The 16,443-nt window shown below is 25.6% G+C and overlaps 2 protein-coding genes across 3 annotated transcripts in view; one reads left to right on the top strand and one right to left on the bottom strand.

Annotated features, from left to right (window-relative positions):
• LOC123260728 (nucleoside diphosphate-linked moiety X motif 19-like) overlaps positions 1-5,879 on the top strand; it is a 6,260-nt gene extending 381 nt beyond the window's left edge. Inside the window, exons 2-6 of one of the 2 annotated variants that reach the window (XM_044722001.1) lie at positions 874-929; positions 2,596-2,953; positions 3,047-3,282; positions 5,348-5,506; positions 5,607-5,879. In XM_044722001.1, coding sequence (XP_044577936.1) covers positions 874-929; positions 2,596-2,953; positions 3,047-3,282; positions 5,348-5,506; positions 5,607-5,804 — 1,007 coding nt within the window. In that variant the 3' untranslated portion in view covers positions 5,805-5,879. The remainder of the gene's footprint in view (positions 1-873; positions 930-2,595; positions 2,954-3,046; positions 3,283-5,347; positions 5,507-5,606) is intronic. The other variant, XM_044722000.1, reaches the window with a different exon arrangement.
• Positions 5,880-8,072: 2,193 nt separating this feature from the next.
• Positions 8,073-16,443, bottom strand: part of LOC123261217 — a 67,792-nt gene continuing 59,421 nt past the window's right edge. Inside the window, exons 5-10 of the mRNA XM_044722761.1 lie at positions 14,018-14,101; positions 13,481-13,614; positions 11,765-11,901; positions 11,039-11,435; positions 10,138-10,321; positions 8,073-8,686 (exon numbers count right to left, since the gene is read on the bottom strand). Coding sequence (XP_044578696.1) covers positions 8,490-8,686; positions 10,138-10,321; positions 11,039-11,435; positions 11,765-11,901; positions 13,481-13,614; positions 14,018-14,101 — 1,133 coding nt within the window. The 3' untranslated portion in view covers positions 8,073-8,489. The remainder of the gene's footprint in view (positions 8,687-10,137; positions 10,322-11,038; positions 11,436-11,764; positions 11,902-13,480; positions 13,615-14,017; positions 14,102-16,443) is intronic.

Below are 16,443 nucleotides of genomic sequence, written 5' to 3'. Positions count from 1 at the left end.
TCAAAGTACTTCGTTCCGTTATCGTTGAAACGCTTTCGCGTTTTCGTGCGCCGCTTCAATGACCATTTACTGTCACAATAATTAACTGGAAGGCCTGTTTTTTAATTGTTATTTATTTATTTATTGACACTAAGGGTATTGCTTGACAAGTAACGCATGTCCAACGAGTAAGAACTCTGTACAAAACAATATTAAAATTGCACCGTGGTTTGCCGACTGAAATGCAATCGACCCGGGTACTCCTTAGTGTCCGTGATCGAATTTCCTGAGTAACATAAAATACAATGACGTTAGATCTTCACTGTTTTTATGAATGAATGGACGGTAGTATAATTATATTTACGTGATTACGGTATTTATTATACAATAATAGTGTCGATTAATTTTTTTTTTTTCCCTGTTATAATTCAATAGTTTTATAATGAATATATATTTTTTTTTAGGAGTACGCTATAACGATAGCAAAACAGCTGGGCTTACGCGGTCCCATTTCTGCGAAGCCGCTGGGTAAAAGCTTAGAAGTTAATGATTTAGAAAAATTACGCGATGAACAAATTTACCAACTATACGAATTATTACTTGCTGCTACTGGCTCTGATAAAACCAAAAAATAGTTTTTAATATTTTAATAGCAACCATTTTCATTCGAAATACAAATTTAATATTTGTTTATATTGTAAATATTTTATTAAAGATATTTAAATATTGAAAGTTTAATTTTGTTTTATTTGAATTTTTTAATCTAGTTTGGTTTTTAAGTAGATTTCGCGTTTTATCTTTGCTGTTATCTTAACTCTACAAGTTTTATAAAGCGAAAATTTTTAAATTGTGTTTGTAATTTAATAATTATGAAGAACTGGCGGGATGCGGCAAGTATTATTTTGGCAGCTCATTATAAAAATAATTTGAGTCAACAATTAAAAACAAATGTAAGTTTAATTTTTTTTACTATTTTTAATAATTAAATTACTTAGTTGATTTTTTGTTTTTCAAAAAAAATAATTCATTTTTTTATATTCAAGACTGGGACAAAATTAGTATAAAAAATTCAATTAAATTTATTAAACTTAGACTATAATAAAAAAATTTTTTTAATTTTCAATTTAAATAAAATTTTTACATGATACTAAAATTAGCAAATATCTGAAAGTTTTTTTAAATATTTACAATCGATTAATTATTATAAAAAATAGATTTTAAAATATCCGTATGAGTAATTTTTTTTTAATTTCTAAATGTGGAATGTATTTTATCATAATTTAATCTATATTATTAAAAGAATAAGAACAATTTTTTGTCCTGGATAGTCATATGATAAAATAGATTTTTTTAGTGAAATTTAGTGTCATTGCAAAGGTCTTGATTTGAATTTATGCCTTTTCAAGGTTTCATATGATTCTCATCGATCGTTAATTTATTATGATGAATTTAGACTGCATTCAAAAATACTCTATCTCTAGATACATAATTAAGAAATGACCTGGTATCTTATGAAATATTGACATTTTTAAAGATATAAGCTCATCCTGATGTTACACTCTTCGAGACCTTTCATTTAAGTACCCACATGGCAATTTTTATATATTTTATATATATGGTATTTGTGAAATATATAAATATATAAAATATATGAAAAATTGATGTGGGTACTCAAATGAAAGGTTTTGATAAGTGTAACATCGGGGTGATCTTATAACTTTAAAAATGTCAATAGTTCACGAGATACAAGGTAATTTCTTAATTATTGACATTTTTAAAGATATAAGCTCATCCCGATGTTACACTCATCGAGACCTCTCATTCAAGTACCCACATGGCAATTTTTATATATTTTATATATATATGGTATTTGTGAAATATATAAATATATAAAATATATGAAAAATTGATGTGGGTACTCAAACGAAAGGTCTCGATGAGTGTAACATCAGGATGAGCTTATATCTTTAAAAACGTCAATACCTAAGAAAGTACAGTGCAATTCAACATAATTAAGAAATGACTTTGTATTTTGTGAACTATTGAAATTTTTAAAAATATAAGCTCACCCCGACATTGCACTCATCGAGACCTTTCGTTTGAGTACCCACATCAATTTTTCATATATTTTTATATATATATTATATATATATATATATATATATATATATATATATATATTTATATATATATGAAAAATATATAGAAATGTATGTGGGTACTCAAATGAAAGCTCTTGATGAGTGTAACATCAGGATGAGCTTATATCTTCAAAAATGTCAATATTTAAGAAAGTACAGTGAAATTTAACAAAAGTCATTATTTAATTAAGCAAAATTTTATTTATTTATAGTTTACAATCCTCGGCAGTCACATAGTGACTGCAGGTTGCTAGTTATAAAAATCTAAAAAATTGTTAGATGTTTGTCAAATTCAGTATCATAAATTTTACTTAAATTTTCAAAATAAAATTTTATTAATACCAGCAAAATTTTAAAACAGTTATTTATCACTTAAAAATACCGTTTTTATCCAGTTATATCTATTTTTAAAATAATCATAATAATAATTAATAGCACAATTATTAATAGATATTTGTACAATAATTATTTTCAGTATGACTTCAAATTACTTTGTTTAAAACGCCATAAAGATTCATCATTTATGCCCGGCAATTATGTATTCCCCGGTGGCGTTGTAGAGCCAGCTGACGCAGATTTTAAATGGAAAAGCTTGTACAAAAAATTTGGTTTTAATGATAACCATTTTTTATCACTACTTCCTAACAATAATAATAATTCAACAGCATCTTCTTCAAAATTAAAGCCAATTATTTTCGAAGCACAATCACCGAACGAATTACCACGAGAAGTATCATTGAGGATAACGGCAATACGCGAAACATTTGAGGAATGTGGTATTTTAATTGCAGCGTCTAATGGCAAAAATTCAGCTCACGCTCAACATTATACAAGTAATAAATAATAATAGATTTAATTAATAGTATAAGTTTTAATGATATGTCATTTCTTGGTTTATTTAAAAAATTAATAAAATATGTTTTTAGTCACCGGAAAAAAATTGGTTGATTGGCAAAAAAAAGTCCACGCTAATGCAGCTGAATTTTATGAAATGTGCGAATCGTTACAGTGTTATCCAGATTTATGGTCTCTGCACGCGTGGAGTAATTGGTTAACGCCAGTGTTTCTTGGTGGAAAACGTTTTAATTCTATTTTTTTCATCGCATGCTTGCAGTCGATTCCTGATGCTCAGTTTGACCCCAAAGAAATGGAAGCTTTGATAGTGAGTAGAAAAAATATGATACTGAAATTAACAGATGATAATTTTTGGAACTTTTATAACAAATCAAAAAAATATTTAATAAAATTCACAGTTTTATTTACTTATTTACTTGTAAAGAAACGCTCTCGGCAATTTACAACTATATGTTACATTTTCATGTGTAGAATATTTAGTAATGATTTTATACAATAAATAGCATCTGTAAAGAGAAGATAGATTTAAGAAATTTAAGGGGGTATTCTAGTCTAGAAGCATGAGTTTCAGGTAATTTTTTGAAGTGCCGTAAAAAAAGGCAATCAATATTTTTAGCATCCAATTTTTTATAAGTTATTTATTAACATTACAAGAATACAGAAAAAAAATAAAAAAAGTTGAAAATTCAAAAAATTAGCAGCTCATGATTAATCTAGAGTAATGTCGCTATGGCATGAACTAGGGAAAAGTTGAAAAAAAATTTTTTCACGAAATGGCGATTGTCTGAAAAAAAAAATGTTTTTTGTTCTACTTTTTTTTACTTTTTCGAATTTCTTAAAAATAGTAAAAATTGAACTACGGTCATCCCCAAATTTCAATTTTTACTATTTTTAAAAAATTCGAAAAAGTCAAAAAAAGTAGTACAAAAAACATTTTTTTTTTTTCAGGCAATCGCCATTTCGTGAAACAATTTTTTTTCAACTTTTCCCTAGTTCATGCCATAGCGACATTACTCTAGATTAATAATCTTTTTTACTTTTTTGTTTCTGATTGTTAGGAGGCTTGGAATCGTGGGCATGGTCACGTGCCAATTTTTTGAGACCCCCCAACTTCATGAGCTGCTAATTTTTTGAATTTTCAACTTTTTTTATTTTTTTCTGTATTCTTGTAATGTTAATAAATAACTTATAAAAAATTGGATGCTAAAAATATTGATTGCCTTTTTTTTACGGCACTTCAAAAAATTACCTGAAATTCATGCTTCTAGACTAGAATACCTCCTTAAGGAATTTAAAAAATTTGAAAGTAAAAATTTTAAAAAATTTAAAAGAAAAAATTTTAAAAAATTGGATAGAAAAAATTTGAAAGAAGAGAAAAACAAAACAAGAAAAAAATGTTTAGTAATTGATAATTGGTAATCACTAATTGATAATCACTATCGAATATATCTGATAGTTTATAATCACTATTTGTACACAGAAAAAAAAATGTTCTTGAATCAAGTATACAGGGTGTCCCAAAAGTCACAGACGCCATTGTAGCATCTGATGAAAAAAATAATTCTGAGACGAAAAGTCCTTAGCCATTTTTCAATTAACCGCATAGATAATTAATTATTAATTAAAAATAACGTCTCTTTATTTGTTAGAGAGAGAGCGCCAGTGTCCAGTAAAATATGTGCCAAACAAAGACACAACTAACTGTATGACTAACTAGTTTCTATAGCTAACGTAGTCACACATTTACTTACACATTCACACGTGCAAGCATCTTCGTTGGAACGCACTTGACTTGACACTAGTGCTCTCTCTCTAACGCATAAAAGAACGTTATTTTAATTAATAATTAATTATCTATGCGTCTGATTAAAAAATGGCTAAGGACGTTTCGTCTCAGAATTATTTTGTTTATCATATGCTACAATGGCGTCCGTTACTTCTGGGACACTGTATAATTTTGAAGAAATTAATTTTCTTGATTTGAGTAGAAAAATTCTTGATATAAAGAAATTTTTCTTAAGGAAATTTTACTTGATTCAAGAATTTTTTCTCTTGATTCAAGACAATTACCCTCTTCAAAATTATATTCTTAGTTCAAGAATTTTTCTCTTGACGCAAGTTAATTTTTTTTTCAGTGTACACCTGATATGTTATTATTTTAGAATCACCCTTTTTGCTTCACTTTTTATTTTATCTGCTGGTCCTCCAAAAATGTTTTCATTTTTTTTAATTTTTACATGTGGAATTTTTTTTAAAATTATTTTAATTCCGAAAATCTAAACAATTGTTAGATGTTTGTTAAATTCAGTATCATAAAAAAATTCATTTTATAACTTTGATGATTAAAAAATTATTTGTAATTAATTTTGCAGTGGGACACTTCCAAAGAGTTGGTTGATAAATCAGAAGAATTCAAACTCGCACCGCCGCAACAATATCAAATCAATGAAATTTCAAAAATTCATCAGTTGAATGATTTATTGAATGAAGCGATTGCGAGAAACAAAAAGGACATGCTGTTATATTATCCTGTGATTAATTATCCGTCTTAGATAATTTTATTATATTTTTAATTATTAAATTTAAATAATTTTTATTAGTAATTGGTCTAATGATTTTACTTTATTTCAGATACGTATTATATTGTTAGATGGGATAATTTATTTGTTTCCTGGCGATGCAATGTATCCAAAAGAAGTTCACTTGAGTGAAGTAAACGATATCGTTAAAAATAATTTAACTATTCAGGAGTTTCATGATCAATCAGTTGGCCCGAAAAATCGGATGTTTAGGAAAGGAAAGAATGCGTTGATTATAGTCTTGGAATAAGCAGTGATTACAATCGATTCTTTTATAGTTTTATTATTTTTAAATGAGTATAAGTTTTATTTTTTTTTGTTTTGTTGTGAAATATTTTATTGAATTAAATATTTTTATATAAAAAATTTTAATAAAATATCCAATATGAAATTTGTCTTTATTAATTATTATTAAGCTTTAAATTAATTTTAACATAGTCTGCAATTTTCATTGATTTTAATAAATCAAGTTTTAACTTTTTACCGTTAAGTATTTTAATATTGTTACAGAGTTTTTAATGTCATAAAAAGTTAATAAAAGAAAACAATTTTATTTCAATGGCATAAATAATCTATATTATCAAGAGAATAAGAAAAATTTTGTGGCCAGTGTATTTATATGATAAAATGAGTTTTTATGGTTAAATTTGGTATTGTTGGAAAGGTCTTGACCTGAAGTTGTGCCTTTTCAATGTTTCATATGCTTTTCTAAAATAGTTTATTTATTATGATGTCTTTAGGCTGCATTCGAAAATGCTCTGTCTCTAGATACATAATTAAGAAATGACTTTGTATCTTGTGAACTATTGACATTTTTAAAGATATAAGATCACCCCGACATTTCACTTATCGAGACCTTTCATTTGAGTACCCACATCAATTTTTTATATATTTTATATATTTATATATTTCACAAATGCTATATATATAAAATATATAAAAATTGCCATGTGGGTACTTAAATGAAAAGTCTCGATGAGTGTAACATCGGGATGAGCTTATGTCTTTAAAAATGTCAATAATTAAGAAATGACCTAGTAACTCGTAAACTATTGACATTTTTATAGATATAAGCTCATCCCGTTGTTACACTTATCGAAACCTTTCATTTGAGTACCCACATCAATTTTTCATATATTTATATGTATTATATATATGTATATATAAAAAATATATCAAAATGCATGTGGGTACTCAAATGAAAACTCGATGAGCGTAACATCGGGATGAGTTTATATCTTTAAAAATGTCAATAGTTAACAAAGTACAGTGCAATTTAACAGAAGTCATTATTTAATAAAGTAAAATTTTATTTATTTATAGTTTACAAGTCACGACAGTCACATAGTAACTGCAAGGTTGATAGTTTATAAATAAAACAATTATTTCTCAAATAAAATTTGGAATTGATCAGTTAAATTAAAATTGTCTACTATAAAAAAATAAATTTTTATAATCTTTAAAGAAAAAAGAATAAGGTAAAAAGAATAAAATAACAAAAAACAATTAATCATGTTTCTAGCATTGTAATTTTTTTATTATTGATTACCATGATACACTCGAACACTTATCATTTATCATATCTTTATTAATGATTACAATACTTGAATATATTTACTGTTAATATTATTCATTATTTAGTTAATATTCGTTATAGATTAGTCATACATTCGCCAATAAAACTATATTTACAAGAATTATATTTTGGGCAAAAATAAAAGTATCATAAAACGAAAAAAAAAAGGTATAATTTTTTACTCGGAACAGCCATGAGGGGAAAGAATATTTATTAATTAATTTATTTTCATTTTTTCTTGAATAATAATTTAAAACAGAAGAAAATTAAAATCAAAAAATAGTTTATTAATTATCTAGATCCTCATAATGAAATAAAAAATTTGTTTCTCAAAAAGTAATGAATAAGATGCACGTAGTGTGAATCCTTATGACTTCTGTCTGATACTGAGTTTTAATTTGCTTTCACTCAATGAGAAATATTACTTAATCCTCACCGGCCGTATTACCGCGTCAAGGCACTTAATTATAATAACAATAATTACTAGTCATTATTATCATGTCTTTTATAGTTTAATTAATGCAACATTTTTTTTTTATTTTAATTATTACCATCATTTTAGGAAGTATTATTCAATTTATGATGTCAGAATAATTATTTAAATATATAATGCTGTTATGTATCTATTTATATTTAGATAAATGCTTTCAATTATCATTATAATTAATTATAAATTACTTATCAGACGACACAGAAAGACAAATTTTTTTTCCCAAAATTTATCTTCTGAAATTAATATTTTTTATAAAAATAATTTTCAAGTCTTGCTGTATCATCTAAAGCTTATTATTTAAATTATAATTCTATCGATATGTTTATTGATACGCCTGTCTTCTTAAATGTTTTTTAATAAAAAAAGAGCTTAAAAAATAATTTTTTTTCTTCTTTCAACAGAAATGTTAAAAAAACCAATGAGAAATAATTTTAAACAGATAAACGGCGTAAATTATTCGGAAGACCTCTAATTAAATCTTATTTATTTAATTAATTACTTTATTATAGCATAATATTATTACGTGTATTATTCTTACGATTATAATTGTATATTATTTATTATTATAATTATATATCGCACATTGTAGTTAATGCGTGATAAAGTAAAACCCACAAACGCCTAGAGGTCGCTCTAACGGTTTGTGTTTGTGGTTTTCATCAATTAAACGTGAAAACCCGTACCTGTTTTAAATATAAATTAAAAGTTAATACATATTATATTCATTTTATTTTATAAATCGACAAATTTCCATTAATTTTGTCTCATCTCGTTGTTATGCATTGTGATTTAACTTTCTGTTTATTTAATTTAATTTATTATTTATTATTCATCTTCTTTGAAAAAAGAAGACAAGAAATTATTTTTTAATTAATTCGGCCTTTATGAGTCATATAACTAAGACTGTCGCTAAGAAGCTTTTCTCTGGCTGCTCGTCGTATTCTCGAACAAAGAACAAGAAGTGTACCTACCATTATGCAAATTAAACCACAACTAAAACCTACTATTGTATTAACGACTGTTGATCGTAAACAAACTTTATCTCCTGTTGCTTCACTTACTCCTGTAAATCAACAACAATATAATTATTATTATACTTAAATTAATACATTATATTATTTTTGCCACTAAGAACAAAAAATTTCTTTTTAAAAAAATTAACAATGTTGTAATAAGAAATAAATTTTTAACAATTTTTTAAATTTATTTTTTTTTAATAACTAATTTTTTAATTAATTTTTTTTTTTAATAACTAATTTAAAAATTTTTTTTTATTCATTTTTTTGGTAAAGAAATAAAGATTTTTTCTCACAGTAATTTTTTTTTCAAAAAAGTTTTTTAGATTTGGAAAAAAACAATTTTTAATGAAAAATCTATCTGTTTTTTTTTTCCAAATCGAAAAAATTTTTTTTCAACAAGAAAATTATTGTAATAAAAATTTTTATTTCTTAAGTTAAGAAATAAAATTATTTAAAATTTTCAACAAAATAATTTCTTGTTACAATGTCAATTTAAAAAAAAAAATTGTTTCTTTCTGTGTGGTTTATTTTTTATCAAATAACTTCCAATTAAATTTTTTTATTTTTTATTTATTAACTTCTCTACCGGAAAAACAATTAAGTATTACACGATATTGAAGAGTAAAAAGTTTTCAATTCTTTGAAATGTTGGTAGATTAAGTCATTATATATTGACGAGGTTGTAATTACGATGAAATTATATGTAATAAACATACTATTGATGGAATAATTTAGGGCATCTACTTATTAACAGTAATCATGTAAGTTTACTATTTTATTTAAAAAAAAAAATATTTGAAATAAAAAATTATGATCTTTAATAAAAATTTCAATTTAGAGATAAACTTATTCTTAGAAATTAATTAAAATTTTTTCATGAATATCTGAACTACTAATAAAAAATTTAAAATATCATTAAAAAATTACTTTACTTTTGTATAAAAATTGTTATAAATTAATATGTACTGATTTTCTGCTTCAAGAATCAATACAAAAAAATTTTAACATAAGTTTGTACGGTTAAAGAAATATAACGTATTATTTTCCGTATTATGTTAATAAAAAAATAAATAATAACAAATTCAGTGATTGAATTTTCGTACCAAGAAATTTGAAAAACAGTTAGCCCGTTCCGAGAAAAATCACCGCGTGTAGATGTAAAATTAAATTTGCCCGCATTCCGATTACTTAAAATCCCGTAGTACAGTAATTTTGGTTCTCAACAGATTAAATTATCTTGAATTCTTAAAATATTACAGATGAATAAAAAAAAATTGATAATTTATTCAAACAATTGGAAAAATATTCCATTTGTTTTTATTATTGTTCTTGGTACTATTAACCGCGCTTGGTTGTTTTATTTTTTCCGCGGTGAATTTCAATTTAAAATTTTAGTAATTCCCTAAGGTGTAGTATTAAAATAAAAAAGATGATCTGTTAGATAAATTTTACCGGAAGTTTTAATAAAAAATAAAGTAAAGTAAATAATATTTACCGCTTTGAGATGCAGTTGTTGTATTTTGGAATACTTCTGCTTCAGCTTCACCTTCTTGAAGAACTCTTAGCGATTGGAAGAGATTTACATTTTCGGATAAACTCGAAGCTGGAGTAGTGAGACCATCAATAGCCAAAGAACGCTTGGCAACATTTTTTGAGTTTCTCCAATGACATGGTTGGCTCTAAAAATTAGAATTAAATTACTCAAAAATCGTACTTAGTAATTCAGATCCCAGTTGGTATAATAATAATAATAATAAATAATTCAGGTTATTACGGATCAAAGATCCTTATGTCAACTTTATTTTTCAATTCAGGGACGTTTCGCCATAGATCATGGCTTCTTCAGGCATCTAATTAAATATATACAATATTTTTTTTTTTTTTTTTTTTATACTACTGAGTCATTGTAAAAAATTATTTATCAAATATATTTTCACATATATTTTTTTTGCGCTAAATATATGTCCGCATATATGTTCACATATATGCGCGCATATAAATGCAATATATATGTCTAGAGATACACAGAAAAAAATTTAACTTGAATTAAGTAAATAATTTTGAAGAATTTAACTTTCTTGATTTGAGTAAAAAAATTTTCAAACTTAGAACTTTTTTTTTCAGTGTATGCTTACATATATGTCTACATATATTTTAGCATGTATCTCTGCATATATGTCAGCATCTATGTGAAAAATATATGTTGACATATTTTTTTTTTGAGTAAATATATGCGACATATATTTTTGACATATGTATATATTTCTCCATGCGGGATAAGAATCTTTGATCCGTAATAACCTGAATTATTTATTATTATTACTCAAAAATTTTTATTTTAATTATTACTTTGCTTGAGAGCAATAAATAAATAATTATTTTAAAGGAATAATTACCGGACATCTTCCGTGACACATTCTGACATCGCATTCGATGTACAAGGCCGGGGACCCAGTGAATCTGAACGTCTTCATGTAGGCAAAGACTTGAGTCTCAAAGAGCCCGCTCTCGGACCAAGATCCTCGGAACCGGCTGATAAGTTTATCGTCTACCGGGCATCCGTATTGATCAATAAGCTGGATCCTCTTGTTACCGCCATTGTGCGCGTAGCAATCATTAACAACGATATCGAAACCATCGTATTTACTACGCATGTAAATGATAAGAGTAAGTGGATCGCCAACTCTTACAGGCCCAGCTACTCGAGTTCCAGTTGTTCCGTAACCATATCTTATCTCCATGTAACATTCTGGTGGTTGTAATGTAAAAACAACTGGATTCCCTGTTGCAACTCTGCAATACACATTTTAAATATTTATACAAATTTATTTTTTAACATTGAAATCTCTCTTTTTTTTTTTTTTTATATTTTTCTTATAGTGTTTTTAAAAAAATTCAAATGACTTTTTTTAAATTTAACTAATTAGAATCAATTGACTAGAAGAAAAAATTAACTTGATTTAAAAGAAAAATTCTTGAATAAAGTAAAATTTACTTGAACTAAAAAAAATTTCTTAACTCAAGAATTTTTGCTTGATTCAAAATGATTTTTTTTAATCAAATTAATTTTTTTGTAAGTGTATAAATAATAAATTTTTTAATTATTAAAATAATAAACTTACTCGACATCTAAAAATGGAAATGTCACAGTTTTCCAAAAATCGTAACCATATTCACAAGTTACTTTGAAATGTTCGTCAAACTCTTCTTCAATGAGTGGATTGTATTGAACTGTTACTGTATTCCACATCAAATTTTTCTATCGAAAAAAAATTATTATTATTATTATTTTTTTAAGGATTGGGGTGATAATTCATATACTCTTTGACCGACTAAGAGTTTAACTCTAAAACTTAATTAGTAAAAAACTACTAATCTATATTATTAAGAGAATAAGCAAAATTTTGTGGCCAGTGTATTTATATGATAAAATGGGGTTTTATTGTTAAATTTGGTATCGTTGGAAAGGTCTTGACCTGAAGTTGTGCTTTTTCAATGTTTCATATGCTTTTCTGAAATAGTTTATTTATTATGATAGGTTTTCGAAGTAGTTATAAATAGATTCGAATTTAGCGATAAACAAAATTTGTTTATTTATTTATTTTGTTTTGTACACGTCAATGTGGTTATATGTCAAAAATTAATTTATATAATTAAGAGACTAAGAAAAATTTAGTAACGGGTATATCTTTATCGTAAATTGGGTTTGATATTTCTTAGCGATTGTTATTTATGATTTAAATAATTGAGAGAGAAAGGAAAATTTTGTGACGAGCATATTATTATTTTTAAAGAAATTTTTAAAGTTTCATTTGGTATCATCAGTAAGGTCGAGACAAGAATTAGTGCCTTTTCACGGTTTTATATATTTTTCAGTGATAGTCAATTTTTTAAGTTAAGTTTTTAGAGAAGTTTTAATAGTTTTTTGGTTCTATAAGTCTATTCGATCACATTTGTCCATTAAATTATTTGTAATCGATCCTGTGAAAGCACTATTATTTTAAAAATTTTTTTAAAAAGTATCCAAACTATGTACAGTGTGATTATAAATATTAAAAAAATTATTAAGTCAAAGTTTTCTTATTCATAATTCGTAAATCTCGGCAGTCGCATAGTGACTGCAAGCTGCTAGTTGATAATCAATTAGTTACTTTTTCAAAATTTTCAAAGTTTACTCCTTTATTAAGAAAAACAATTTGAATCAATTAAAAATGATTTGAGTTGACTACTGTATAGACATATACTTTGCATGAATTGATTAATTTTAAATTGTTTTTCTTAACAAGAGCTACTAGTAGTAAGTAGTTATTAATATTTTGAAGTAGTGGAAATAGTCACATTTTGATTCAGTAGATTTTTTACTAATTAGAAAGTGAAATTTCACAAATGACAAAGTTATTTTTCTACTAATTCTATCGCGAACTTGGATCTCCTGACTTTTTTAAATTACTAAAAAATAATTGATTTAAAAGTAAAAAGTCTATAGATTTACTAAATTTTTAGACGTTTATTTTAAAACTACTAATTTATCTAATTACTATGTCAATAAATTAAAATTTTACTACATTTAGTATTAGAGAATTATTCACTAAACTTTTTAATTTGGTAACCCAGCCAATATTTCAAATGACTAATTAATAACGATTCAATAATATATTATAGTTCAATACTGAGAGGAAGTTATAATAAATTGAAATTAAAACAATTTTTTCCTCATTGGAAGCAAGTTATCTAGAAAAAAAATTTTTTTTTCAAGAATCGGAACCAAGCCAGGACTAATTATTATAATTATTGCGCTTAAAAGCATAAATAATTTATTATCCAATAAACATTCTTACCGTTGGATTTTTCCTGCTATCTTGATGATGAGTGTTCTCCCCAAGAGTACCACATCGGTTAAGCTGAATATAAAACTCGTAGTAATCCCTTCCAGTACCGTTGACGTACATGCAGTCTGGATCGTAAGAGTAACCTGTAATTAAGGAGCAATTGTCTCTCATCAAATTCACCAATCGGCCGCAAGGGGTGGATATATATGATCTCGCAAACACAAGATCGATATCGATCAATTCCGAACAACGGTCTTCGATCATTAGTATAACACCTCTTTCTTCATCATCATCATCGTTATTATCATTATCGGGATGTTACACGCCTTTTTTCCACGTCATCAAGCTCACTATTCGCAACTCATTATTTTTCTTTATTTATATTTTTTTAGATTTTTTCATGATCTGCCTTTCAGATACAGCCAATTTAATTTCATTCGTAACAATTACATTCCCATTTATCGTGACTCAGGATTATTCAATTGTAGCAGACCGCGTGAGAAATAATTTTTTTAAATTTTGTTTTATCTTATATTTTATTCTTACCAGCTGAGTACAAAAGTCCGGCAAATGATCCATTGAAAGCGATACGTATTTTCATGTAATCATCTTGACATTCAGCTTCGATATCTGTAATCAAAAAATATATACATTTTTTATTTTCATATGTTATTATTTTTAAAATATTTTTGATTTTGAAATAAATTTTTGTAATATTTCTTCGATAAATTAACTAATCTTCAAAATTGATACAATAATTATTACTGTTAATTAATTTATAGCCATTGTGAATCTATATTAAATCATATTTTTTTATGATTTATTTGGAATTATTCATACTAGCAACCTTGCAGTCACTATGGGACTGCCGTGACTTTTAAACTAAACAAAATTAAAATTTTGCTTTATTAAATAATGACTTTTATTAAATTGCACTGTGCTTTCTTAAATATTGACGTTTTTAAAGATATAAGCTCATCCTGATGATACACTCATCAAGAGCTTTCGTATGAGTACCCACATGTATTTTGATATATTTTTCATACATTCATATATATAAATATATAAAATATATGAAAAATTAATTGGGTACTCAAATGAAAGGTCTCGATGAGTATAATATCGGGATGAGCTTATATCTTTAAAAATGTCAATAGTTCGCAAGATAAAAGGTAATTTCTTAATTATGTTAAATTGCATTGTACTTTCTCAAATATTGACATTTTTAAAGATATAAGCTCATCCCGATGTTACACTCATCAAGAACTTTCATTTGAGTACCCACATGGCAATTTTTATATATTTTATATATATGGTATTTGTGATATATATAAATATATAAAATATATGAAAAATTGATGTGGGTACTCAAATGAAAGGTCTCGATGAGTATAATATCGGGATGAGCTTATATCATTAAAAATGTCAATATTTCGCAAGATAAAAGGTAATTTCTTAATTATGTATCTAGAGATAGAGCATTTTCAAATGCAGCCTAAATACTTGTCACAATAAATTGACTATGGGTGAGAATGAAATGAAACCTTGAAAAGGCACAAATTCAAGTCAAGACCTTTGCAATGACACTAAATTTTACTAAAAAAACCGATTTTATCATATGAATATCCTGGAAACAAAATTTTTCTTATTCTCTTAATAATATAGATTAATTGCGTGAAGGAATTCAATGTATTTCTCACTAAATATGTCAAAAAACAATAGGATATCTCGTTAATAAAAAAAAATTAACAATAACTTGAATTAATAATGATATCAGATAAAAAATTTTGGTTGTTCTACAAATAAAATAATTTTTTTTTATAATTGACGTTGATAAATAAAAAAAAATTAATTTTGAATTTTATTATAAGTATTCTAAATTTTTTTTTAATTAATTTCATTAATGAGATTACTAAGATCTAGATAAAAATACTGCATTGTTTGTAATATGTAAGACAGTTTTTTAATTATAATATAATTGCTCAATAAAATCTTAAGATTCTTTTATACTAACTAAAAAAAATTAATTTGAGATAAGAAAAAAAATTTTAAACCAAAAAAATAATTTATTGATTAGAGTTTTTCTATTCTATTTAGAATTAAAAATTTTTTTTTTGTATAGAAAATTCGAACAGTGTTGAAGAACAATTCTAAAAATTTCAAGTCATCAAAAATATTCACATAAATTTTTGGTATTTACAGAAATTAAAGTAACTAAATTTCAAAAGCAATTAATTAGACAGAAAAAATAAATTTTTTTGACTCGAAAAAATATTTAGGAAAATGAAAATTGTCTTAGTTGAATTAAAAAAATTTTTTACAGTAAAATTTCTTCTTTTTTTAAAACATTTTAGTTTGAAAAAATTTTCGTAGTTTTTATAAGTAAAGTTTTCGAAACTATTCTACTTATTATCACTTAAACCTTCCATGACCTCAATTATTTCTACTCAAGTAAATAAATAATTAAAGGAACGTTTATAATAAAATTGGAGATCGTTATTCACGGCCTCAAGATTATTTCTCGTGCAACATCCGATGTATATAAATATATAGATATATCGACGTAGATGTTTATATATATATATATATATATATGTATGTATATGTATATGAACGTATAAGGTAAATAAGTTTCCGTTGTAGTTGGTGGAATCCGGTCATCGATACGATGGAGTATGGAGTAAGTGAAAGTAAAAGGAGCAAATGGGTTCTACGTGTGTACACAAACAACCGGCATGCACGTTCACATAACACATGTAATGTATTTGTGTACGCGTGCTCTTCGTGATAAGGAGGATAGGATAGGTTAAGGAGGTAAGGATACAAGTAAAGAAGGCACACGTAACGACGTGTCTAAACAAGCGGCGGTCGAGATTTTAAATCGATAGTCATGCATCAGGTAACTCTGGAATGATGATACAATGTTCCCTTATAACGTTTTTATTACATCCCAGAAAACAGAAAACAGAAAA

The sequence above is a fragment of the Cotesia glomerata genome, linkage group LG3, assembly GCF_020080835.1.
Source record: "Cotesia glomerata isolate CgM1 linkage group LG3, MPM_Cglom_v2.3, whole genome shotgun sequence".
Classification (NCBI taxonomy): Eukaryota; Metazoa; Arthropoda; class Insecta; order Hymenoptera; family Braconidae; genus Cotesia; species Cotesia glomerata.
The sequence above is the reverse complement of the archived record's forward strand: the minus strand, read 5'-3'. Positions and strand labels throughout refer to the sequence as shown.